This window comes from Arabidopsis lyrata, assembly GCF_000004255.2.
Source record: "Arabidopsis lyrata subsp. lyrata unplaced genomic scaffold ARALYscaffold_5, whole genome shotgun sequence".
Classification (NCBI taxonomy): Eukaryota; Viridiplantae; Streptophyta; class Magnoliopsida; order Brassicales; family Brassicaceae; genus Arabidopsis; species Arabidopsis lyrata.
In genome coordinates, this window is record NW_003302551.1 from 19251070 (window position 1) to 19275605 (window position 24536).

Sequence of the window (24536 nt, forward strand, 5' to 3'; positions counted from 1 at the left end):
TTTTTTTTTTTGGTATTTGATTTAGCTTATTCATCACCTTGATGTTTTGAGAGTTCTATCTTTGGTTCATGTATGAACTTTGTTAAAAATGTATTCTTTTCGTCATGGATGAGTGTCGTCATGATCACATTATGTTTATTTTGATTTTTTCTTATATTTATTTTCTACATAATGTGATCATGACGACACTCATCCATGACGAAAATAATACATTTTTAACAAAGTTCATACATGAACCAAAAGCAAATTGGTTCTGAGTTAATACTTGACGCATTTGTTTGCTTATAGAGTATACATATCAAAATGTTGGACTATTAAGCAATGAGTAAATAGACAGGACTTGGGAGATGAAGTCATGAAGAAGAAGCGGAGAAACACAAAAACTTTACCCAAAAGTGAGATCCTTTAACAGAACCACCACCATGGAAACTCCCTGATCTGTTAAACTTCATGATCTTCATGTTGTTCTCGTTGATCTCTCCTGCTCTCTGATTGTCCGACAGAAAGACATAATTACCCCTGACAACAACATCCCCTCTCCGGCTCTCCCTTTCCTCCTCAAGAACCGCAAGAGCCCATGCTTCCTCTCGGGCAAGGGCATTTGCGTAAACTCACCAGGAAGGAGCAAACGAGGTGGCAAATCAAGACACTTGGGGTAAGAAAGAGGACGAAGAGGGTTCTTGGGCTTGCCTGGTTGGTCTTCCCAACAAAACGGAACAGAGGCAAGAGTGTGAATCGGAGAAGCAAACACACGTGGACTCGCAGGCGATGAAGTGTACAACAATGATCTTGACTTTGCAGCTAACACAAGTGCAAGCTTCGCCTTCTCTTCTTCCTTTTCTTCTCTCATTTTCTCTGTTTCTTTCTTTCTTTCTTGCTTCTTCTTCAGCTTAGTCTTAGGCTGTTTCTTTTTAGGTATTGTGGAAGAGTGAAGAAAAAAAAGACAATGCATTAAATATATATCTCAAATCATTTGTGATTATTAAATGATCCAACGGTGGATTTTTTACTGTTGACTAGATAGACAACCATTCATAAAAGTCAATACTCTTTTGTTAGAGGAAATTTGACAGACCACATAATACTACTACCAACTAGGCATGTCAATCGGGCTAGCCCGGCCCGGCCCGAAGCCCACAAAACCCATATATATTTGAGTCCGGCCCGGCCTAGCCCGTAAAAATTTCGAGCCTAGATTTTGAAGCACGGGCCGGCCCTAACAGGGCTACAGGGCTTTTACGGGTTTTTTTGGGCTTTTCTTTCGAGAAAAATAAACCCTTCTAATTTATAATATCTCTTGAAAAAAAAAAATCTATGTATAAAACGAGTCAAACGAAACTTAAATAACCCACTAAAGTGAATCTAGTTTTAAAAAAGTTTAAAATCAAATAAATAATCCAAATAAATTGTTTAAACCCACACTAAATAAAATATAAAATCATAACACTTATAGTAAAACACAATTAGAAAACTAGGTTTAGGGTTTTTAATTCTATTAAAAAAATCTTTAAACAAATCTCTTAATTAAACAATAATATTTACAAAAAAAAAAAGTTAAAATATCTTTTTAAGGGCTTTTCGGGCCGGCCCGAGCCCGGCCGGGCTAAGCCCTAAAAACCCTTTAGCCCAACGGGCTTAGCCCGAAAAACCCGATTTTTTTCTGGACATATATTTTTAAGCCCGGGCCCGCTGTTTTTCAGGGTTGGGCCGGGCCAGCTCGCGGGCTTCGGCACTAATTGACATGTCTACTACCAACTAAACTGTTATTATTTGTGTTTTACTATTCAAAGAATGCATTGTCACTAAAGTTCAAACAGTACTGTGAAAAGTACTGCATTATTCTGTAATGATTTTTTTTACATTTTATTGCATCACAATTTAGTAATTTACTATACTGTGAAAAGTAAATAAATATCACCCTACTACTCAATTTTTTTTTGTCTTATCATTCTATTTTCTAGAGGTGTAATGTAACAGTACAAGTAGAAGCAACACGTGACATAACCACGCACACCTAAACCACGTGAACTTAATACTGCTGAAGGATTCGAAGAAGGAGGCGCAAAAGGCGCGTGAGATACTGTTCTTTTAACCATCTCTCTCTTTTCTTTGGTCTTCGTAACCTTTTTTTCTTCTAATCAACGATATGTGACTAACATTTAATCATAATTTTGTATTCATGCAATCGATTACAAACTGCTCGATGACTTGTGATACACTCTACTACATTGAAGAAAATCTTGTGATCTCATCAAATTATACACATTTAATTTAGGGGATTATGTAGCTGACGTGAAAATTATCTGCCGACAAATGACTTTATTATGATTAACGATTTTAAAGAAAGCTTATAGTGGACCTTAAGTAAAACAGAGTGACACAATAATTGAAAGCAAAGTCGAGATTCAAACGTAAATTGTTTTGTACATGTTTTGTACTGTTCTTCTTCTTGGAGGATTAAACAATTTACGTTGAATCTCGACTTTGCTTTCAATTTTTGTATGTTCTGTTTTAGAATTTCTCAATTTTGAATCTAGATCTGTGTTCTTCTTCGCTGAACTCTTGTCTAGATCTTCTTTGCTTGGTTTGCTCAAATCCATGTTTTGTACTGTTCTTCTTCTTGAAGGATGATGTTTACTCTCCTCTATGTGTGTGTAGATGGCTTGTATTTTCAAGTGGTGGGGAGATTGCCTTGAGCGGCGAAAGGATGCCCGTATGAATTGTGCATTGATGAAATAAATGGTATCCAAGTGATATTGAGGGATGCGTAGAGAAAAGTAGAACTCCTTAAGGTTCAATATACCCAGGCTATGAATACCGACGATCCCGTAGGTAAAAACTAAAATTATGTGGTAATCTAGAAAGTAGAAACATAATTGCACTTCCAAATTTTCTAGGTTTCTGGTTTGATTTTTTTTTACCTAACAGTGTAAGTAAGTAATAACGATGATTTTCTTCAATTCCCACGATAATTTTAGAGTCATATTATTATACTGGTTATTCTTCGAACATTTAATATCGTATACAGGTAAATTATAGATAATTAAGAAACTATATGTAGACGACCAAAGAGAAGAAAGATGATTCCAAAATTTGGGTATGACTTATCAATCTCTTCACTGCGACTAAAATTAATCCGACTTGTATAAGTACAAGTGTAACTAGTCAAATTATTATTTTGTTTTTTCCAAAACTAAAATTATGTGGTTTGAATATTTGATTTTCATTATTTGAAAACATAATTAATTTTTTTATTGCAGACCAACATAGGGCTTCAGAGATTGAGAAAGTTTACAGAGAACTCATTTTAGACATTGAACGCACTCGAGCCGTTCTGGATAAAGCGGTAAAAAAATATCATTTAGAATCTGTTTTAATTATTTTTTTAATATTTTTTGTAATAACCAATTTTTTTTTTGTAATAACATCACAACGTGTTTACCTCACAAATTCACTAAATGCTAAACAAATATTCAGAGAGTTCAGAACGCCTGAACAAGATTCAGGTTAGGCATGTCAATCGGGCTAGCCCGGCCCATCCCGGCCCGAAGCCCGCAAAACTCGCATATGTTTAAGCCCAGCCCGGCTCGGCCCGTAAAAATTCTGAGCCTATATTTTGAAGCCCGGCCCGGCCCTAACAGGGTTACAGGGCTTTTACGGGTTTTTTTGGGCCTTTCTTTCGAGAAAAATGAACCCTTCTAATTTATAATATCTCTTGAAAAAAAAAAATCTATGTATAAAATGAGTCAAACGAAACTTAAATAACCCACTAAAGTCAATCTAGTTTTTAAAAAAGTTTAAAATCAAATAAATAATCCAAATAAATTGTTTAAACCCACATTAAATAAAATATAAAATCATAACACTTATAGTAAGACACAATTAGAAAACATTAGAAAACTAGGTTTAGAGTTTTTAACTCTATTAAAAAAAATCTTTAAACAAATCTCTTAATTAAACAATAATATTTATAAAAAAGGAAGTTAAAATCTCTTTTTAAGGGCTTTTCGGGTCGACCCGAGCCCGGTCGGGCTAAGCCCTAAAAACCCTTTAGCCCAACGGTCTTAGCCCGAAAAGCCCGATTTTTTTCTGGACATATATTTTTAAGTCCGAGCCTGCTGTTTTTCAGGGCTGGGCCGGGCCAGCCTGCGGGCTTTGGCCCTAATTGACATGTCTAAGCACGATCATGAAGAAGAAACCACATGAATCACTAGAGTTAATATGACCTCAATTAAATCATTCTCTTGAAAACAAACAAAGGTGAATTTCAACAATTCGAAACTATCACACACAACATTAGAATCTCATAAGCTTTGTTCTTGATTCAAAGTTTTTAATTCAAATAGATAGAGACTTTAAAGTCTCTGTCCAGAAGTTAGAGGAATTGCAAAACAGAGAGTCAAATCAACCAACGGATTCTATTCGAGATAACCTGTAAATCAACGTGGGCTTGGTACAATGGATCTCTGAATCTCTTTTTCTTTCTCTGATGAACCCTAAAAATGTCTGAAACACACAAACAAACAAAAATGTTCAATACCATTTCTAAGTGATTCATCGAAATAGCGAAAAGAGAATAAGAAGATAGTGAATGAGAGATGACATAGAAGAAAAATAAATTACCTTTCTTGATGAGAAGGAGATGAGAAAGGATGAGAAGAAGAACGGCGAATTGCCGTGAGAGGAGAGGAGAGAAGAATCGAGAAGGGGAAATGATTTTTTTTTTTCTCTGCTTTCGCTGACTAATCGTGTGCTGCCACGTCACCCGATACTGAGTATCAAAAGTATCAGTGGACTGATACGGATCAGACCCAAATACTTGCTTTGATCCATTAAAAAATGATTTAATGATACTCAAATAAAATCACCTACTGATACTCCTTTAATGTAATTGCAGACTCTTTAGCAAAGAGTGCTTTGTCTTCTCTAAACTCCTCCTCTTATGGAGTGTAATGGTTCTTGGTTTAATATAAAAATGTGAGCCCAGAAAAAAAGAAGCACTAGATTTTACACATGTGGTCCGTTTGTGATGAATTCGCAGGCGGGGGTCTATATGGCTTTTGATGACTATCAGAATGCCATTTTATTGTCAAAAAAAAAAATGGCCAAGTGTTAGGTCACAGTGAAAAGAGTTTGTAAACAAAAACCATATGAATTTTTTGGGTTTTGTTTTCTTTATTTCACATTCAAGATGAGATCAATGTTAGGGGCTATAATAACAATCCTCTCTTTCAGACAGTCGATTATACTCGAGATTGTATTACAGCATTCAGCTTTGACGACAAATGGATCAGAGAAAGCTTGAGACAAATAGAAACATGTTCACAATTTCAATTTCTATGTCACTAATCCACCATATGGTTATTAAAACAGAGTGACACAACCATACTAAAACCTGTAAATACTCACAAGCTTGCTTAATATAACTCCTTATCACCAAGAAACTGTAATCAAATCATAATTCTTTAAGGAAATAATGTTTCTTCAATACAACAGAAGAACAGAAGCAAACAAAAGATAATTAACATTCTCAATCAAAAGGACAAATAGATGTGCACCAAACTAAGAACAAAAGGCTGAAACAAGAGAAACTTGGTTTTCAGTTTTAGACCTAAGAAGCCGGAAATATAAAGATTCTTCTAAAAATTAAGAGCAATCCATTAAATCGATGAGGAAGAGGGTAAAGTAACTGAGAAGGTGAGGTTATCGGAGATTACTTGGACCTTGCACTTTGCTGAAGCTACTCCAGGAATTTCCTGAAGTTGCTTGGATACTTTAACAAGATTATCGTCAACTGATGTATCGTAGTATATATTGAGCTGTTCAAGATGCGGCATTAACTCCAAGAAATGCTTGATTTGCTCTAATTCTGTCTTGTCATTAACTTCCCCAAACTTCAATATCTTTAGAACCTTCACCGGACTTGATGATAGGCAAGTAGGAATATTCTCCGGAGGTTTGCACGGGCACACGTCTCCACATCTATCCGTAGCTTTGTGGAGGAGTCCCTGAAGCAATAAATGAAACTTTATGTTAAGCTTTTCCTCACGGCTGAAAAATCTGTCACATAATGTCTTAAAAGGGTTTGATTTGTACTTGGAAGACCAGGGTTTCTAGATTTGGACATTTCTTGAGCAGATTCGGCAATGATTCCCATCCAACTTTTGTGTTACTTTCAATAGTTAAATGAGTCAGGTTGTTGAATATCGGTATTGCTTTGCAGCAGAATGTAAGTACCTGAAACAAAACCAAATCAATTATTAGAACATCATCATTCATTTGGAATCATTAACTCAAATCCTTAAGCAATGAGATAGTAACAGAAACAAAGATATTAAGGTTCTTTGTCTTCTTTAATTTTCTATGTAGCTAAAAATAATAAAAGAGTGTGAGAAGAGGTGGGATTAATATACAAACCTCAAGAGTGCTCGCATATAAGTAAAGAACCTGAACATTGCGTAATCCCATAAGTAGATCAGTTGCATCACCGACCGTAACATATTCTATAACTGGGAAGGGGATGCCATCAGGGAACTCTATTGGATTTTCTGTCTCTTCATATGCCACTCGAAGACCGAGCCTAGCTTCAACGAGCGAATCGAAATTCACTTTTTCGTACTTTAACGCAACAGTATCGGTATATTCAAAGTAGACAAGAGCCGGATTATCAAATGTGACACTCGGTGGTGGGTTGATCCAATCCTCCTCAATACAACACGTTAGTCTCTTGAGGGTTGGGATAGACACAGAGCAATACTCCCAAAAATTCCAACTAAGATTAACCAGAGCTAATTGTTCAAGGACATGACAACCTGAAAGAAGCTTAGCCAAACAAATTATCTGGTAATCTAACACAACCGAATCAAGACAGAGAGTCTTGAGCTTTGGAAGGGAAACATCTCCCACTTTCATGATGAGACCTCCAACGGCGAGACCATTTCTGGCTCCTATTCTCAGCTTAACCAGCGACTTGCTCACAAATACTTTTAAAGGAAACAGATAATTCCTATCTAATGCAAGGCGTAAATCTAGATCCGATACACCAAGTTCCAACATATTCAATATCCAACGCTTGGCACCAACATCGTCAACACCATTTCCACACTTTAAAGAGAACTTGCTTACTGGAAAATTCCCCCTCAAAGCCAGTACTCTATCCACGAAATCCATAAAACTCGTATGAATCTCAGTCTCTTCTTGGTTAGCCATATCAGGTTGCATACGTACCGGATCATCAAAATCAAGATTTGGTACGAAAGCAAAGAGATACCGCCATTTTCTCGAGAGAAGCGATGTTAGAGCAGCTTCTTTTGTGGAAAGGAACGACAAGATGTGGTAAATAAGAGCTTCTGGTAGACTGTTGATTATATCTTTGGAACCAATATTCAACTTTTTCGAACACATAGTGACAGATGTCAACAGTTACAACCTAAAAAACCACATGATCTCGTGTAAGTGATTCAATCCAAGGATTTGAGAAGCTTAAAGTAACACAACTAAGTATCAAAAAGTTATAAGAAAAAAAACTAAGAATTAAACAGAAGTACACAAAACCAAATTGCTGGAGACATAAAAATAAATAAACTTTCGACATCAGAGGAGCATAAGATCAATAGAAGAAATGAAGAGACTCACTTGAGCGCATAAAAATCACACGAATATTGAGAACTCGATTGCGAGAGGGAAGTGAAAGAGAACATTAGGGTTTTTGCTTGTGACCTAGAGTGAGATGGATATGTGGCGGGACGAGTGATTTCTAAAGTACAAAGAGAACATTAGGGTTTAGTCTTATAAAACCTCTTTAGTTTCCTAATTCGGTTTTATAGAAGAAACCAAAAATAACCAAAAAAAAATAACTAAACCCAATTTATACAGAAAAGAGTTTGATTTCCTCCTTAATTTGAATTTTGATATTTACTTGCACGCAAACATCATATTTACTCGCCGTGGAGCAAATTAACTACTTGAAAGCCTTGAGAGAACGTGAAGTGTATAACATATTGAGAAGGCCGAAAGAGTAAGACACATATAACAAAACAGAGACCAAACTAAATAATTTTGTACCAAGAACTAAAACAAAAGCTATATTAATTAAAAACTTGGAACCCTTGAGAAAACTTGAAGTATATGCAACACAATAAGGTTAAAAATGCATATTGAGAAGCCGAAAGAGTAAGACAAAGTGAAGAATAGAGGCGAAACTAGATGCTTTTGTGCTAAAACTAGAACAAAAGCTTTGTTAATCTTCTCTTAGTTAAAATAGGCTGATCTCCCATGCAGGGGATACCATAGACAGGATAAGATGGTGCTGGTACGATACCATAGAAAGGATAAGTTGGTGCGATGAAGTTATCACAGATTAGTTGGACACTACACTTCGATGAAGATACTCTAGGAACTAGCCTCTCAAGTTGACTTTTCACACCTTCATCAATTCGTGTATTGTAACACAATATCATCTGTTCAAGATTCGGCATTGTCTCCAGGAAATACTTGACTAGCTCCAGCTGCTTTTCCTCGTCATCAAAGTAAGAAGAAACTTCGCCAAACTTGAGTATCTTCAGAACCTTCACCGGACTTGATGATAGGCAACTACAAATTTCCTTTGAAGATTTGCATAGACACCCGTCAGCGTCCTCACATTTAATTGTATGTTTGTGATGGAGTCCCTAAATCATAGATGAAACAACTTTAAAGTTTAAACTCATATTTGGTTTGAAAAAATTGTGTTAGCAAAAATGCAGTAAAAGGATATGTGTTGGTACTTTGAAGACAAGGGTTTCTAGAATTGGACAGTTTTTGAGTAGAGCCGGCAATGATTCCCATCCTACATCTTTGTCAGTCTCCAAAGTCAAGTGAATCAGGTTTTTGAATACAGGTATTGGTTCACAACAGAAAGTAAGCACCTGAAACATAAACCAAGCACTAATTCAAATTAGAGGTTGTTTGTCTTGTTTTACTTTCTAAGTAGCGAAAAAAAAATGATTAGCAACAAACCTCAAGAGTGTTGGAAAATAATTTAAGGATCTGAACATTGCTTATCCCTATAAAAAGATTTTTTGCATTAACAACCAAATCGCCATAGCTTGCATGTGCACGCTGATCATGTCTCATTCGAAGATTAATACTAGCTAGCTTCAACAAGTGAGTCGAAATTCACTATTTCATACTTGTCCGCAACCAGATCATGGTATTCAAAGTAAACAAGATTTGGCGTATCAAATGACACACTACCCGGACTTCTTTTCCAATCTGAACAACCTACCGTAAGTCTCTTAAGGGTTTTGGAAGACACAGAGCGGTTCCAATAACCACCCCACCATAGATGAATCATAGTTAATTCCTCAAGGACATGACATCCAGAAATAAGCTTGAGAAGGCCAGTATCACCCTCTCCAAACCAAACAGAACCAAGATGGAGTCTTAAGGTTTGGAAGAAAAACATCTTCCAAATCAATGACAGAACCATTTTCAGTATCTATTTTCAGCTTAACAAGTGACTTGCTCAAAAAGACACTTGAAGGCATCGAACTATTCGAAACCAAAGTACCGCGTAAATCAAGTTCCGATACCCCACGTTCAATGACATTTGATATCCACCTAGAGATGCATTCTCGATAAATACCATTTCCACACTTGAGTGAGAACCTATCTATAGTAGAATTACCCTGCAAACCCAAAACTCTATCCACGAAATCCATGAAATTTTTATTCATGTCAACCATTGGAAGACGCCTACATATCGAATCATCGAAATCAAGATTTGGTGTGAAAGCAAAGAGATACCGCCATTTTTTGGAGAGAAGCGATGTTAAAGAAGCTTCAATTGTGGGAATAAAGGACAATATGTGGCAAATAAGATCTTCTGGTAGATTGCTGATTATATCTTTGCAACAAATATCATCCATCTTTGTTGAATTCATAGTGACAGATCTCAAACAGTTACAAACCTGATAAAAAATAAGTAAATTTGGTCAAAGAGTTTCACACGCTTGACTGACACAGTTAAGAATCAAACAGAAACACCCACCAAAGCAAATTTGCTAAATAAACATTAAAGTTCGACACTAAGGAATCACACAAAATAATCATCAGAAGAAATTGGGAACCTCACTTGGAAATTAGAAAAGAGGCCATCAAAATTGAAATGATTGATTGCGAGAGGGGAAGCCGAAGAGTAAATTAGGGTTACACTCGACCAAAATTCTGATTTTTTTATATATTTATAGTGTGCAATGGCGGTGACGAATCGGAGAGGTTTTAGGGTTTCTAGGTGCGCTTAGCATGTTACGTGCTCGGTGTATCCTACGTTGTTCTATTTGTTTATCCTCTCTTTAAAAAAAGAAAAAAAAAAAGGAACGTTTTTGGAGTTTTTGTATAATAGGTTTTGTTTTATTTAGTTGTTTTTTACAAATATCAACCCAAATCGATTACTTACTTACCAAAGGTATCAAATTTTGTGGACGTTAACCAAATAAATTAAATTAGATTAGATTACGTACCAAAGAAATTAAAATAAATTTAAGAATCAGGCTAGATTTTTCCTTATCTTATTTTAGTATCTAGTCAAATTTTGCCATTTGTTTTGAGTAAAAAAGTTGTTTTGAGCTAGGTTGCATGGAATCAGAAGCGGGTACGCAGAAGCGAAGCGTTTGGAAACGTGAAAGCGATTTTTATAGAAATTATAGAAAGTGGGTACGTGTTGGAAGCGTATATAAAAATTAATATATATATATAATAAACATTAAACATTATATCATATAAAAAATTATAATTAATATACAAATCTAATACATAAATTCTAAATATCTCTCTATATTTAAAAATCAAATAGTGTACGTTTACAATAGAGAAAAGTCAAATAGTTCAAAGTCAAAAATTTAAGATCATTCTTCATTCTCATTTTACTAATTCCATCAAATAAAATTGTTTAAAATTTTTTTTTACCAATAAAAACATCATCAAACTCAAATTTCTCAAAATTAATTTAATTCAATTAATCATTTCAACATCTCCCTAATAAATGATCCATGCTGCTATCATTTTTCTAACTATGATATTTTAAAAAATAAAATACAAAATTAGTATGCAAAATTAGTTTTGGTTTTTCTTTTGTTGTATAAAAAAACTATCAAAAATAATTTCTTATTTCTTATTTATTTTGTGACATCAAATTTTTTAATTGGAATTGCAACCTTCCAAAATAGAATCGTAAGCTTCCAAAATGAATTTTTTAGAAGCGTTATGGAAGCGAGATTCCGAAAGCTTCCGATTCCGACTAAGATTCCGAAGCGGAAAGCGGACGTCCGACGAAGCTTCCGTGCTTCCTAGGTTTTGAGTAGATTTTGGTTTTAGTTTTTCCAAAAATCTATATTTTATATCCATTCATGATTTTGTAAAAGTTAGTTTCCTTAAAAATAGGGAATCTAGTTTTTGAGAAACAACCCTCTTATACTGGTTTCTTTTCAACGTAAGTTTTTTCTTTTCATTTTTTAAGTTTTATTTCTGATTTTTTTCGTAAAAACCAAAAACCAAATGTTTAGAAATCAAAAACTAAAATCCAAAAACCAAAAGCTAAAAACCAATCCATGGCCTTATTTTTGTGATTATTTTGACCTTATTTTTGTGTTCCTTGAAGATTCCTAAGTGCATTTCTTGCTTGCTCGATTTTCTTGACACATAATCTTCATGCTTCAAAACCCCCATATGAATTTTGGGGTGTTATTCTTTATTTTTGGATAATAATAACAATGCTCTGTTTTCAGTAAATTAGTTCGACTTATTTTCTTTTTGCAGAGGCTTGAATGAAAAGTTAGCTACTCAAACTAAGAGCCCAAACAAGCAAAAGATAATTAATCGAGCATTCCCAATCAAGATGACAAATCATCAAACACGAATCACAAAAACTAAGAACAAAAGGCAGAATGAAGAGGAGAATCTTGGTTTAGCTAAGGACATCATCATGGATTACTTGGATCTCGCAATTTGGTGAAGCTTCTCTAGCAAAGTTCTTAAGATGGCTTGACACTTGAATCAGAGCATCATCAATTGGTGTATCGTAGTATATTGTCAGTTGCTCAAGACACGGCATTGTCTCTAGGAAGAGCTTGATCAGCTCTATCTGATTCTCTATACCATATTCATCAAATCTCAATATCTTTAAAACCTTCACCGGACTTAATGATAAGCAACTCGAAATCTCCCCTGAATATTTGCATAGGCACCCGTCAACATCCCCACATTTGATTGTATATCTGTGGCGGAGTCCCTGAATCATATAGGAATCAACATCAAGATCTAGTTTAGTTTGTTTGAAAAATTGTGTTAACGGATGCAATAAAATGATATTTGTGGGTACTTGGAAGACAAGGGTTTCAAGATTTGGACAGTTCTTGAGTAGAGGTGGCAATGATTCCCATCCTACGTTCCGGGTCTCTATAGTTAAATGAATCAGGTTGTTGAATACCGGTATAGATTCACAGCAGAAAGTAAGAACCTGAAACAATTCCCAAAAGAACCATATCATCATTATTCATATGCAATCACTATATCTCTCCAAAAAATCATTAATCAATTACTCAATTACACTAACATACCCCAAGAGTGTTGGCAGATAAGTAAAGGATCTGAACGTTGCATATTCCCATAAGAAAGTCTTTTGCATTGCCAACCAAAGCTTCATAGCTTGCATGTGCATCCTGATCACTTGTCATTGCAAGATCAATAGTAGCATCAACAAGCGACCTGAAGTTCACTTTTGGATACTTTCTTGCAACATAATCAGAGTATTTCAAGTAGACAAGATTTGGCGTATCAAACGAAACACTATCCGGATTTTTATCATAGTCTATACACCATAGCGTTAGTCTCTTGAGGGTTTTGGAAGACACAGAGCGGTTCCAAATATTGGAGTAGACATTATTCAGAACTAATTCCTCAAGGACATGACAACCAGCAGTAAGCTTTTCAAAGCAATCATCAGCTTTTCCTAACATAATTGTATTAATATAGAGATACTTAAGCTTTGGAAGAAAAACATCGTCCACATCAATGCCACGAACATTTCCAGATTCTATTCTCAGGCTAACCAGTGACTTGCTCACAAAGACCTTTGAAGGCAGACGAACCCCATACACAGTAACGTGCAAATCAAGATCCAATACACCACGTTCTAACACATTTAATACCCAAGACGTGACATAATCTGGAACAACACCATGTCCACACTTTAGAGAGAACTTGTTTATAGTAGAATTCCCTTGCAAATCCAGTACTCTGTTGGAGTATTAGAGTTGAATTGGTCTTTTAGCTTTAGTTTGAATGAGTCTTTAAGTTGTTTTTCAAGTTTGAATAAGCTCCTGGTCTGTAGGAGTCAAGTAGTAGTGGTCCTAGTCATTAGTTTACTTCCGCAAGTTTCTCATTGTTTAGTTGTAGGAGACTTAGTCTTCATGTCATTGGCTATTTAAGGCCCACCAATTCTCAGCAATAATATATCGGAGGATTTGAGAAAACCTGCAACTTTATTTTCTACATGTCTGCAACTTTATTTTCTACATACTCTACCCACAAAAGCCATAAAACTACTAAGAATCGCATCCTTTTCTCTGTTACTAATTGCAGGACGTAGAAACATCGAGTCATCGAAAACAAGATATGGTGTGAAAGCAAAGAGATACCGCCATCTCTTTGATAGAACTGAAGTCAAAGCAGAATCTTCTATGGGAAGGAATGACAATATGTGGCAAATCAGAGCTTCTGGTAGATTGCTGATTATATCTTTGGGACCAATATCCATCTTTTTCGAAGTCATAGTGACAGATCTCAACAGTGACAACCTAAAAGAATGACATGAGTAAGTAAAAACCAATCAAAGAAGTTCACAAAAAATGCTAAGAATTAAACAAGTACAAACAAAAGCAAATTGCTAGAGAAAAATTAAAAGTCTGAGACTACAGAATAACAAGATAAGAATAAGAAATGAGGGAACTCACTAGGGTTCAGATGCCATCAAAATAACCCTAATAAATCTTTGGGACAGCCGTATTCAGAGGTTTTGTTTGAGAAACAACAAAAAAAAAAAAAAGGTTTTCGAGAAAATGAGAGTACTACAATATTGTGGCCAGACTACTTCCAAACGACGTCGTACTAGTCCATAATTTCCTTCTACTATACACTTTTGCAACATTTTTTGGGTTCCTAATCGGGTCAAATTTTGTTTAATTTTGACCCGGAAATCTTCAATCGGATCTTTCCTTATTTTTGACAAAATTAAAAAACGAAAATTAATCAATAAAATCTAAAAATATATATGTTTTCTCAACTAATTACTATACCTAAACTCTTTATTTATGGCATATTCTCTACAATTTTTATAGATATAGAAATCAAATATGATTATTTAATGCTAATATAACAAATTTGAACTAATTTCCTAAAACCACTCTACCTAATTAAAACATAAATATATGATTCTCATTTCACTTTTATATGATCTTATATTTATATTATTTTGAACTATTATAAAATATATATACTTAATAAAAAAATTCGATTTTTTCTGCATATGCTATGATTCAAAATTTTTAAAACGGACATATTACTCAATCGATGAAGAAAAAAGTATGTGTACAATCTATATTAACATTTTTGAAAAACAAATTTGCGCGTTTAATCAGGTCGTATTTTTTTTTTTACTCTGACCCGGAATTGAGTCATTCCGATATTTTCTTAATTTCTACAATTATCTAAAACGGGACAATATACCACGGTGAAATCTTAAAATTAACAAATCGAAATACAATTATTTATTATTTTAATATACATTTTTAAAATATTTTTACGGGTTGGTCTAAAAACACACACTAATTTGAAAAATATATATATATATATATATATATATATTATAGAAACTATTTGAAAGCAAACTTTTAAATTGACTCGAATTATATGTCTTTTAAATAAAAGTGTTATTAAAAGAAATAACAAAATGATGTTTAATTTTACGGGACATGATTATATGGTGGGACGGATCGGATTTGGATTGATATTAATACGGGATAATATATCACGGGTGAAATCCTGGGATTAACAAATCAAAATACAATTATACAATTTTGAACACAAAACAAAACAAATACAACTTAAAATTTTCATTTTTAGTTACAACGCATGTGACTCGCAATGTACAACAAAAAATATTATATACAACAAATTCATCAGTTTATAAAAAGACAAAAAAAAATCAAATAATTAACCCGCGGTGTACCGCGGGTAACAATCTAGTTATGATATAAATTGACAACATTCAAATTTGACTTATGATAAATTGGTAACATCCATTACAAACAAACAATTATGGAAAAGAAAATCGTATAAACTAATTCAATTTCCTAAAATTGGATATATTTCCTTCTTTTTTTTGGGGGGGGGGGGTTTTGCTCGTCTAATTAAGACGACCATCGATCCTCTGCATTAATATAAGGGATTGATAATAAATATGAACGTATGCCAATATCAGATTCTCCATTAAAAAGCACAAAAGTTTTTTTTTTTTTTTTTTTTTTTTGTTATTGTCGATTTTAACTGAAGCGAACAGAGACAGAAGATATATTAAATAAACAGAGTTTTATCAAAATCATAGATATGTTATCGAGAAAGGTCATTAAAAAGATATATGCAGATTTTGAGAATGAAGGTGATGGTGCTGTTGTTAGACGAGGCATCACCAAGTAAGCTAGTTTTCTTTTTTTTCTTTCTCAAAATTTATAGGAATATCCAATGCTTCACCTTCAAGTTTCATATATTTTCCTTGTGCTTCAGGAGTGACCAAGAGTTGTTGGACCCGTTCGTCTCGCTAGTTGAATTTTCCGGTAAAACTTTCTACTTCCATAATGTGTAAATTAAAATTTCTGATTTTGATGTTTACTTATTTATTGTTTGTTCAGTTTCACCTCCTGGTGGATTCAAAGATCATCCTCACAGAGGTAGTATCACCTATTCATTATTTCTACATGTACACAAAGCTTGCTCTGTTCTGTCATGTTACTGATGTGATTAGATCAACTGTGTGCAGGTTTTGAAAGTGTCACATACATGTTGCAAGTGAGAAACATGTCTTCATCGATGATTCGAGTCAATAATCAAAGCTTTTGTTTTTTCTTACTCGGATCGATTTAACTTGTATAGGGAGGCATCATTCACCAAGACTTTAATGGTAATAAAGGTACAATCCATGAAGGAGATGTTCAGGTAAAAAAAAAAAAAAAAAGACATCTCAGACCAAAAGACTATTGAATCCTCTTAAGCTTTCTTGTTTCATCCTTTTGATTCTGATTCTATTGCAGTGGATGACAGCAGGAAGAGGAATCATTCATTCTGAAATGCCTGAAGAACAAGTCAACAAGGGGTTACAGCTTTGGATCAACCTCCCTTCCAGTGACAAAATGTATTAGAAGGTTCTTCACAAAGATTCACCTTTTTTACTTCACAGATTTCTAAATGTTTTTATGATAATTTTTCGACAGGATGGAGCCTAAAAATCTAGATATGTCGAGTTCAGAGATTCCTAGAGCAGATGAATATGGAGTAGAGGTCAAAGTCATAGCTGGAGAGTCAATGGGAGTCAAATCTCCTTTCTACACAAAAACACCAGTCATGTTCCTGGACTTTACTCTCGATCCAAGAGTTCAAACCCACCAGACCGTTCCAGAGTCATGGACCGCCTTTGCCTACATTATAGAAGGCGATGAAGGCGTGTTTAGCTCCTCGGACTCTTCCACAGTACAAGCACATAATGTTGTGGTGTTTGGAACAGGGGACGAAGTTAGCGTGTGGAACACGTCAAGCTCTAGATCGTTGAGGTTCTTGTTGATTGCAGGGGAACCGATTGGCGAGCCTGTGGTTGAGCGTGGGCCATTTGTGATGAACTCACAAGCTGAGATTGATATGACGATTAGGGACTATCGTAATGCCCAGAATGGCTTTGAAATGGCCAAGCATTGGAGGTCAGAGTGAAGATTTTGAAGCAATAACCAGAGAGACAGTTATATATATATATATATATATATATATATATATATATATATATATATATATAGGTTTTCTTCTTTATCTCACATGGTTTTTTAAATCTTACATTCTAGATCATATCATTGTCAGGTAATGAAAAAACATGCCACGTTTTAAAATATTGATTGGCTATAGTTCAAGTTTAGCACTTTTAGGTTTACAAATCCGAGACTCACTAGACCTGTTTTACAATTTAAAGCTTTTTCTTTTTCGTGTTAGTGAATGACTTTTTTTCACAAATCAGAGCTTATGCAGAAGAATTGAAAAAACTTGAGAGCTAGATTAAGTAAACATTGTTGGTCTAACCGACAGAAGCATAAATAAAACACAAGTCCTTAGATACTGCATTACTATTACAAACTTAAAGCCGAGACACACTCATGGCTTTGAGATGGTATAAAAGGCATGAGTGAATCCAAAATACGAGAAATCTATTGCGACGATGAAAGGGAAACATGCTTAAGTAGATGACAAGTGGAGGTTGTCAGAGATCACTTGAATCTTGCACTTGGTTAGACCTTCCCTAGAAACCATCAGAAATTGTCTTAGTACTTCTTCCACATCTTCGTCAATTGATGTACCGTAGTGTATTATGAGATGTTCAAGGTTCGGCATTGTCTCAAGGAAGTACTCGACTTGCTCCATCATTTTGTCCATGTCCTCATCTTCACAGATATCTCCAAACTTCAATATCTTTAGGACCTTCACAGGACTTGATGATAGACAAGTAGGAATGTCCTCCTTCTCCCACGGTTTGCACAGGCACTCGTCACTTTTACATTTCATTCCAACTCTGGGGAGAAGTCCCTAAAACACAAAAGGAAACAAAAAGACAACTGTAGAACAACAACAGAATTGAGGGATTTATAGGTGAAGTTGAAAATTATGGTTTTGGCAATTGTATCCCTAATAATTTGGCGGGATGGATGAGTTCCAATGCTGGATTTTCTCTTTAGAGTGTTGTCAAGTCCTCAGATTTTGTAAATGATGATCTGCAAATAGTAGTCTAATCAAGTTCAGGTAGCTTATCTCTACGCCTACTGTATTCAATTACAAGATTTTAACCTTCAAAATATTGAGACGAAATTGCCCCTGCGTGACGCAAACGAATGCCATCAGAAACCCTAATTCTGTCACAACATCACACTACCTAACTATATGATTCAATCCTAACGTTGCTCAGTTGGGGAAGACAGAATTTGAAACGTGCAAGTTTTACCTTAACTCTCAACGGGATATTATTTAGTAATTGGCCCATCATGGATGATATAGGATCTTGTGTTTGGGTAAAATTTTCAGTTTGACATTTTTTTGAATGTCAGTTTTACATTTTTATTACCAATATAAAAAGTATTATGCATTTCTAACTAGGAAACTTCATATACATGAAATTTGTAAATGCGTTAAACCTCCTCGAATATCAAATTCATTCCAACAGAAATTTGAAACTTTTATGTGAACCTAATTTCTTGATGATCCTCCCTGGAATTTAAGGGTAATTACTTCACAAAGACAAATCAAATCTTATAGAGAAGAACTGAAAAAAAAAAAGGACTAAAACATTAAGTTAACGTTGTTGGTCCAACCGACAAAAGCATTAATACAACAAGTCATAGATACTATTACAAACTTAAAGCCGAGACACACTCATGGCTTTGACATGGTAAAAAGAGACATGAGTGAGTCCTAAAGAGCTTAAGAAACCAGAAAAGTTCTTTCAAAATACGAGAAATTCATTTCACCGATGAAAAAGGAAACATGCTTGATGCTTAATTAGATGACAAGTCAAGATTCTCAGAGATTACTTGAATCCTGCACTCGGTTAAACCTTCTCTAGGAACCATCTGAAATTGGCTTAATACTTCCTCCACATCTTCGTCAATAGATGTTTCGTAATGTATTATAAGATGTTCAAGATTCGGCATTGTCTCAAGGAAGTACTCGACTTGGTCCATCATTTTGTCCATGTCCTCATCTTCATAGATATCTCCAAACTTCATTATCTTTAATACCTTCACAGGACTTGATGATAGACAAGTGGGAATGTCCTCCTCCTCCCAAGGTTTGCACAGGCACTCGTCACTTCGACATTTCATATCATATCTGTGGAGAAGTCCCTGAAACAGAAAGGAAACTAATTTCAAAATCTGATGTCTATGTTTGAATAATGTATCAGCAAATGATATAAAGAATATATTTGGTACTTCAAAGACAAGGGTTTCTAGATTTGGACTGTTCTTGAGCAGAGCGGTCAATGATTCCCATCCCACAAGTCGGTCAGTCTTAACAGTTAACTGAATCAGGTTGTTGAAAACCGGCATTGGCTCACAGCAGAAACAGAGTACCTAAAACAAAACAACAAGTACACCACTCGCTTATGATCACATCTTTAACTCAAAAAGAAAGAAAAAAGATGAGTACGAATTGGAGACTACTGACCTCAAGAGTGTTGTCAGATAAGTAGAGGGACTTAACATTACAAATTCCAATAAAAAAAACAGTTGCATTGCCAACCATCCCTTCATGCTTGATTAAATCATCCTCTGAAAATTTTGCTTTATGGATCTGATCATGTGTCATTTGAAGATCGAGACGAGCTTCAACAAGCGAATCAAAATTCGCTTTAGGATACTTGTCAGCAATAACATCAGAATACTCCAAGTACAAGAGATTGGGAGTATCAAACGACACATTCTTGTGATTCTCAAAGAACATTTGATTAAAACGCAACGTTAGTCTTTTGAGGCTTGTGCTAGATACAGAGCAAGATTCCCAAAATTCTTGAACCATTGTACCGCACCCATCAATAGCTGTAGACATAGGCCAATCCCAACAAGAAGAGATGTCTAGAGCAAGTTCTGATACACGACGTTTCAACACATTGGTTATCCAACCAATGACAGGAGCTGGTCCAACATCGTCTTTACACTTGATGGAGAATCTGTTCAAAGGAACATTTTTATGCAAAGCCAATTTACCATCCACGCACTTTATAAAACGTCGAAGAATCTTATCCCTTTCTTGTTTTGTCACTCCATGATGCATACGCTTTGAGTCATCAAATTCAAGATTCATCTTTTTCGAATGCTAATCACCACTTACTGCCTGAACAGAGTAAATGAGCTAGAGTAAGAAATACAACAAACATAAAATTCCAAAAATCCAACATGACCAATTTCAAAACCGGTTTCGAAGGACACAATCTTTAAGTTTCCATTCAGATTCTTAACAGAAATAATAAATGTTAATAACTAAGAATCAAGACATCAACACACCAAAGCAAATGTTCTTATCGAATTTTTCTAAGCGAGGGACACTACTTGAGAAGAGGAGAAGCTTACTTGGGGTTTGAAGCAGAGGTCACCAGAAATTACGCAACTGTTGAGTTTTAATGTGCTTCGGAAGAAACCGGATTTAGAGGATTTATAGGCAAAGTGAAGTGAAAGTTGTAAATTAGGGTTTTGGTAATGGTAGCCCTAATAATTTGGCGGGATAGGTTAGTTCCAATGTTGGATTTTCTTTTTGTGTGTTGTCAAGTCCTAAGATTTTGGAGATCTCTGTGGTAAAGAAAGGAAGATTTTTCTCAAGAGTCTAATCAAGTTATATCAGTTTCTTATCGTCTGTCTTCTCTATCCAATTTTTTAAAATTTAACCTTTTTTTTTTTATTTCTCAAGAGTCTATCCAAGTTACAGTAAAAACTCTATAAATTAATAAAATTGGGACCATGAAATTTTATTAATTTAGAAAAATATTAATTTATCGATAAATTAATAATTATTTGTAATTTTTTAAAAAATTTCTATCTAAAAATAAATTTTTTCTTTATAAACAATATCTTTTAAAAACTAATCACAAGTAGAAAAGTAATTATTAAGTTTAAAAAATAACACAAACTTTTTTCGAATAATAGAGTCATATGTTATTAAATTTTTACCTAGAATATTTTAAATATATATCATAATAATTCATATATGACATATATAAATTTATATCATATATATATATATTAAGTTAAATATATATATATATAGATAAGTTTATACAATTATTAATTTATTATATAATTGGGACCATATATTTACATGAAATTTTTAAAAAAATTATTATCTTATTAATTTATCGATTTATGTCATATTTTACACTGGTCCCAACTCGGGACCGGAAGAATTTATTAATTTAGAAATTATTAATTTATAGAGTATTAATTTATAGAAGTTTTACTGTATATTTTTTTTTTGAAATTTAACCTTTTAATATAATCTGAGACTAAATTGCGTCTTCATTACGTCATCATGACTACAACTCTCCGCCTCTTCTAGTTCACCTCCACCTCCCGTCCACTACTAGACTCACCAACTTTAAACAAACACATTATTCAAGTAAGTTTCATGCTAAAGACAACTTATCATCTAAAATCTTTGATTATTTTCATGCCTTTTCTCTGATTAATAGAACTAAGCCTCTGTTTCACATATTTTCTTTTAAAAAGTGGAATAAAGAAAAAAAGTGTCTGAGGAGATTAAGAAGAAGTGAACCAAATGAGGATCATTGAATGAAAATTTCATTCAACGTCTACCAATTCTCTCAAGGAACCACTTCGCTTCAATTTCAGTAGGCCTCTACTCATCTCCCTTCACGTTTTCATCATAGCTTCTTCAATTCGGATTGCCAAAATTGGGTCGTAATTTATTTGTTGTTTGCAATGACGTCATGTTTCTAATTCTATCATCAATTGACCCAAAAAAAAATCAAACCTAAAGAATAATCGGTAACTTAGGCTCCTCAAGTTGCTTTGCAGACTGAAAGTTTTATAAATTCGAATCTTCGTCGACCCTAACCTGTTTCAGACCAAACTTGACTTAAAACTTTATCAACCAATAAACTTCCAAATACCTTCGAATCTAACAAAAACATGATCAAGTCACACTTGGAGATCTAGATTTCTCAAGCTCGAACCCCTCAAATAATGATGTATTTTTTTATTACATATTATACATTACAGAGTGCAGATAATCAGTTTGAATCTGAATCAAAAACAGGAAGGAGACCTTTAAAAGAGTCCTCTCAGGAGAGAAGGATACCGCATACACACAGAACAATCCTTTCTAGTTTAAGAGGTTCTTTGACAATGATCAATTGACCAGAGCAAACCTGTCTTAGTTATTATTACTAATTAATGGGTGAAGAAAACTATGGCCGTTTTATAAGTTCCACATTATCTCAAAGAACCATGAAACCGTCTTGATTTTACATTAAGAGCAAGAATTTTGAATCTGTAAGAAAAATAACGATTAAGGTCTTAACTAGGTGTACCGTTGCCTTGGCTTCTGTACACAACTTCTAGACATTCTTTGGCTCGATGAACTTTAGATTGAAGGTAAAAGCTCCCAGCTTTGGCATTATTCTCAAACAGTTTGTCATATTTCTGCATTCATTTATAAAACCATTCCTTTTAGTTATTCGATTCAGAGTTCCAAATTTAATCAAGGAAATAATTCATTCATCATTGCTAAAGAGAAATGTTTACCTGCAATATCTCTTCCCAAGAGGTCTTCTCGGTTACACCAAGAATCTGCCTAGCCTCTTGCTCAGTGATGGCTTTCCCAGCTTTACGTACTCCATTTTGCATTGCTTCCTGCGCAACACCAGATTTAGACGCATCTGCAAAAGAAGATTCGTAGGTAAGATAGGTCTCCTTCATAACAAATACATGATCCTTTGTCTTAATTACCAATTCAACAGACTCGAGTAAAAGAGAGCAATCTGATTCAGAAACATATAAACCGTTCTGACAGTAGTAAAAACATAAACAGGAGCTACCAGAATCTACAATGACAATGAAATGCAACTTGTAAGCAATCTATCAACCCTATAAGAGCATTGCCTTCTCACTGGATTCATAAAGCAATCACTTGATGTCGAAAAGATAACAATATAGAAAAAAGTGGTGGAACTTACTAGCAAGTGCTTGACGATAGGCTTGAAAGACGGCACGACCAATGATCCCAGAACCCATCACAATCAAATTTGCAAGTAATCTCCCCGCCTGTAAAAGAAAGAAATGAAAGTAATGCAACATGATAAGTAAAGATGAAGAGAGACTTTGAGACCAAAGAAACATGTCCAAAGGTCAAGCCTGCTCAAAGTTAATCAAGCCAAGGCCTTTAGCCACTACTATATGCAAAGAACGGATTCGATCATTCACCAATATTGTAATAGTTCAACAATTTAGACATCTTTGCCTGATTGATCAAATCTAGAAAGAACAAATAAGAACCCAAAAAATACAAAAAATGTTGTAATCACTGCGAATACAATCTAATACGAATATGGATGGATTTCAAAAATATGTCAGCAAGTAAAACCAAAAAAAATCCGAAATTGATAAAATATCTCAAAACGAAAAAAAAAAAAAACCCAGCTGAATAATCCAAAAAGAACCCATCAACCTCTCGAATTTATACAATTCAACAACATAAATCTAACAAATGATCCCAAAGGATGCTAAAATCAATCGATTTATCAAATGATAGAGAGGCATCAGTCAAGAGATTAAAGCGGCAAGAAAAAAAAATCAAAAATTGGAAAAACGAGGAGAGGAAACTCACCATGGCAGCCGATTGCTTGATCGATTAAATCTCGATAAGATGGTAATCTCTTCAACGTTGTTCGGACTCGTTTTCGAGGGTGGGAGAGAAATAAAAACTTGAAGGAAGGCAATAGAAGAATCTAGGGTTCTGTCACTTGTGTTGTTCGTGTAATAACAAGTTTGGGAGAAACACGGAAGACCGATGACCAACACGAAACAGGGGATTGTTGCCCAAGGTTATTTTTTAATAATAGTCAATAGAAACTTTACACATGTCATATATGGACTTGGGCTGTTTAATAAAACCAGGCCCATCTTCTACTTGCAGGATCAATGTTGACCGTTGAAAACTTAAAAGAGTTTAATTTGAATAGTATAATGAGTTTATTTATGGAAATTGGTTTTTTTTTTGTTTTCAATTTTAGCTTTGTTACTCTTTTGAAGAAATGTGTATATATAAACATAAAGGTTTGGTTATATTTTTGTGTGTAGAATATACTATAATATAGTTGATCAATTATATATAGCCTTTTCTTTAATAAGAAGTACTGTATGAGTTTAAAACTAAAAAACATCAAAAAAAAATTTACTATTTCTTCACAGTAAACAAACACGAGAAAATATTTGAACTTCTTTGTTATCAATCACTGTAGGTCTCAAGTTTTTCTTTTGAAAATCTAGGAAAAACGGTCTATTTCCCCATGAGAAGTATGCTTATCACGCCAGATAGAGCCCGTTCTTTGACCTCGGTCTATATGTCCATGAAACGGAAGTTAAACACTTATTTCCCCTCGAAATGGAAGTTCAATATCTTAATCTCCCCAATTCTGAAAGTTAAAGATGTAAAACCCCATCGTACTGGGTTTAGTCGGTTTACGT

General features: G+C 34.4%; 6 protein-coding genes and 1 pseudogene across 6 annotated transcripts; 1 reads left to right on the plus strand and 6 right to left on the minus strand.

The window, feature by feature from the left end:
- Nucleotides 1–232: 232 nt before the first annotated feature.
- Nucleotides 233–4828, minus strand: LOC9312562 (annotated as a pseudogene).
- A 660-nt stretch (nt 4829–5488) lies between these two features.
- LOC9314330 (putative F-box/LRR-repeat protein At3g59230) lies at nt 5489–7833 on the minus strand. Its single transcript, XM_021023949.1, has 4 exons — nt 7636–7833; nt 6418–7429; nt 6097–6237; nt 5489–6008 (listed from the first exon to the last, which is right to left on the minus strand). The coding sequence occupies exons 2-4, from the start codon at nt 7402–7404 to the stop codon at nt 5661–5663; spliced, it is 1476 nt and encodes a 491-aa protein (XP_020879608.1). The 5' UTR covers nt 7405–7429; nt 7636–7833; the 3' UTR covers nt 5489–5660.
- A 9-nt stretch (nt 7834–7842) lies between these two features.
- On the minus strand, nt 7843–10338 carry LOC110227987 (putative F-box/FBD/LRR-repeat protein At3g59240). The gene is given in 6 exon segments (XM_021023948.1): nt 7843–8669; nt 8766–8906; nt 8998–9132; nt 9134–9419; nt 9421–9950; nt 10115–10338. Coding segments are annotated over 5 exon segments (1512 nt in total). The 5' UTR covers nt 9924–9950; nt 10115–10338; the 3' UTR covers nt 7843–8222.
- A 1501-nt stretch (nt 10339–11839) lies between these two features.
- On the minus strand, nt 11840–14133 carry LOC110227988 (F-box/LRR-repeat protein At3g59250). The gene is made up of 4 exons (XM_021023950.1): nt 13619–14133; nt 12597–13226; nt 12359–12496; nt 11840–12268 (listed from the first exon to the last, which is right to left on the minus strand). The coding sequence occupies exons 1-4, from the start codon at nt 13808–13810 to the stop codon at nt 11945–11947; spliced, it is 1284 nt and encodes a 427-aa protein (XP_020879609.1). The 5' UTR covers nt 13811–14133; the 3' UTR covers nt 11840–11944.
- Nucleotides 14134–15511: 1378 nt separating this feature from the next.
- On the plus strand, nt 15512–17022 carry LOC9314331 (putative pirin-like protein At3g59260). The gene is made up of 2 exons (XM_021023951.1): nt 15512–16444; nt 16524–17022. Exons 1-2 carry the CDS (start codon nt 16347–16349, stop codon nt 17011–17013), a joined length of 588 nt encoding a protein of 195 aa, XP_020879610.1. The 5' UTR covers nt 15512–16346; the 3' UTR covers nt 17014–17022.
- Nucleotides 17023–18608: 1586 nt separating this feature from the next.
- Nucleotides 18609–20730, minus strand: LOC9312563 (putative F-box protein At1g58310). Its single transcript, XM_021024086.1, has 4 exons — nt 20409–20730; nt 19507–20172; nt 19272–19412; nt 18609–19184 (listed from the first exon to the last, which is right to left on the minus strand). The coding sequence occupies exons 2-4, from the start codon at nt 20140–20142 to the stop codon at nt 18837–18839; spliced, it is 1125 nt and encodes a 374-aa protein (XP_020879745.1). The 5' UTR covers nt 20143–20172; nt 20409–20730; the 3' UTR covers nt 18609–18836.
- A 1297-nt stretch (nt 20731–22027) lies between these two features.
- Nucleotides 22028–23876, minus strand: LOC9314332 (mitochondrial import inner membrane translocase subunit PAM16 like 2). Its single transcript, XM_002878218.2, has 4 exons — nt 23677–23876; nt 23027–23114; nt 22596–22729; nt 22028–22493 (listed from the first exon to the last, which is right to left on the minus strand). Exons 1-4 carry the CDS (start codon nt 23677–23679, stop codon nt 22368–22370), a joined length of 351 nt encoding a protein of 116 aa, XP_002878264.1. The 5' UTR covers nt 23680–23876; the 3' UTR covers nt 22028–22367.
- Nucleotides 23877–24536: the final 660 nt, after the last annotated feature.

Coding starts and splice junctions, on each gene's coding strand:
- LOC9314332 (XM_002878218.2), bottom strand. Junction 22,730..23,026: donor CTATCGTCAAGCACTTGCTA/GTAAGTTCCACC, acceptor CTTCTTTTGCAG/ATGCGTCTAAATCTGGTGTT. Junction 22,494..22,595: donor CTTGGGAAGAGATATTGCAG/GTAAACATTTCT, acceptor AAATGAATGCAG/AAATATGACAAACTGTTTGA.
- LOC9314331 (XM_021023951.1), top strand. CDS start 16,347: ATGACAGCAGGAAGAGGAATCATTCATTCTGAAATGCCTGAAGAACAA. Junction 16,445..16,523: donor CTCCCTTCCAGTGACAAAAT/GTATTAGAAGGT, acceptor ATTTTTCGACAG/GATGGAGCCTAAAAATCTAG.
- LOC9312563 (XM_021024086.1), bottom strand. CDS start 20,142: ATGAATCTTGAATTTGATGACTCAAAGCGTATGCATCATGGAGTGACA. Junction 19,413..19,506: donor TATCTGACAACACTCTTGAG/GTCAGTAGTCTC, acceptor GTTTTGTTTTAG/GTACTCTGTTTCTGCTGTGA. Junction 19,185..19,271: donor TAGAAACCCTTGTCTTTGAA/GTACCAAATATA, acceptor TTTCTGTTTCAG/GGACTTCTCCACAGATATGA.
- LOC110227988 (XM_021023950.1), bottom strand. CDS start 13,810: ATGACTTCGAAAAAGATGGATATTGGTCCCAAAGATATAATCAGCAAT. Junction 13,227..13,618: donor ACTCGATGTTTCTACGTCCT/GCAATTAGTAAC, acceptor TTCTCTCTAAAG/TGTGGACATGGTGTTGTTCC. Junction 12,269..12,358: donor TTGAAACCCTTGTCTTCCAA/GTACCCACAAAT, acceptor TATATGATTCAG/GGACTCCGCCACAGATATAC.
- LOC9314330 (XM_021023949.1), bottom strand. CDS start 7,404: ATGTGTTCGAAAAAGTTGAATATTGGTTCCAAAGATATAATCAACAGT. Junction 6,238..6,417: donor TATATGCGAGCACTCTTGAG/GTTTGTATATTA, acceptor GTTTTGTTTCAG/GTACTTACATTCTGCTGCAA. Junction 6,009..6,096: donor TAGAAACCCTGGTCTTCCAA/GTACAAATCAAA, acceptor TTATTGCTTCAG/GGACTCCTCCACAAAGCTAC.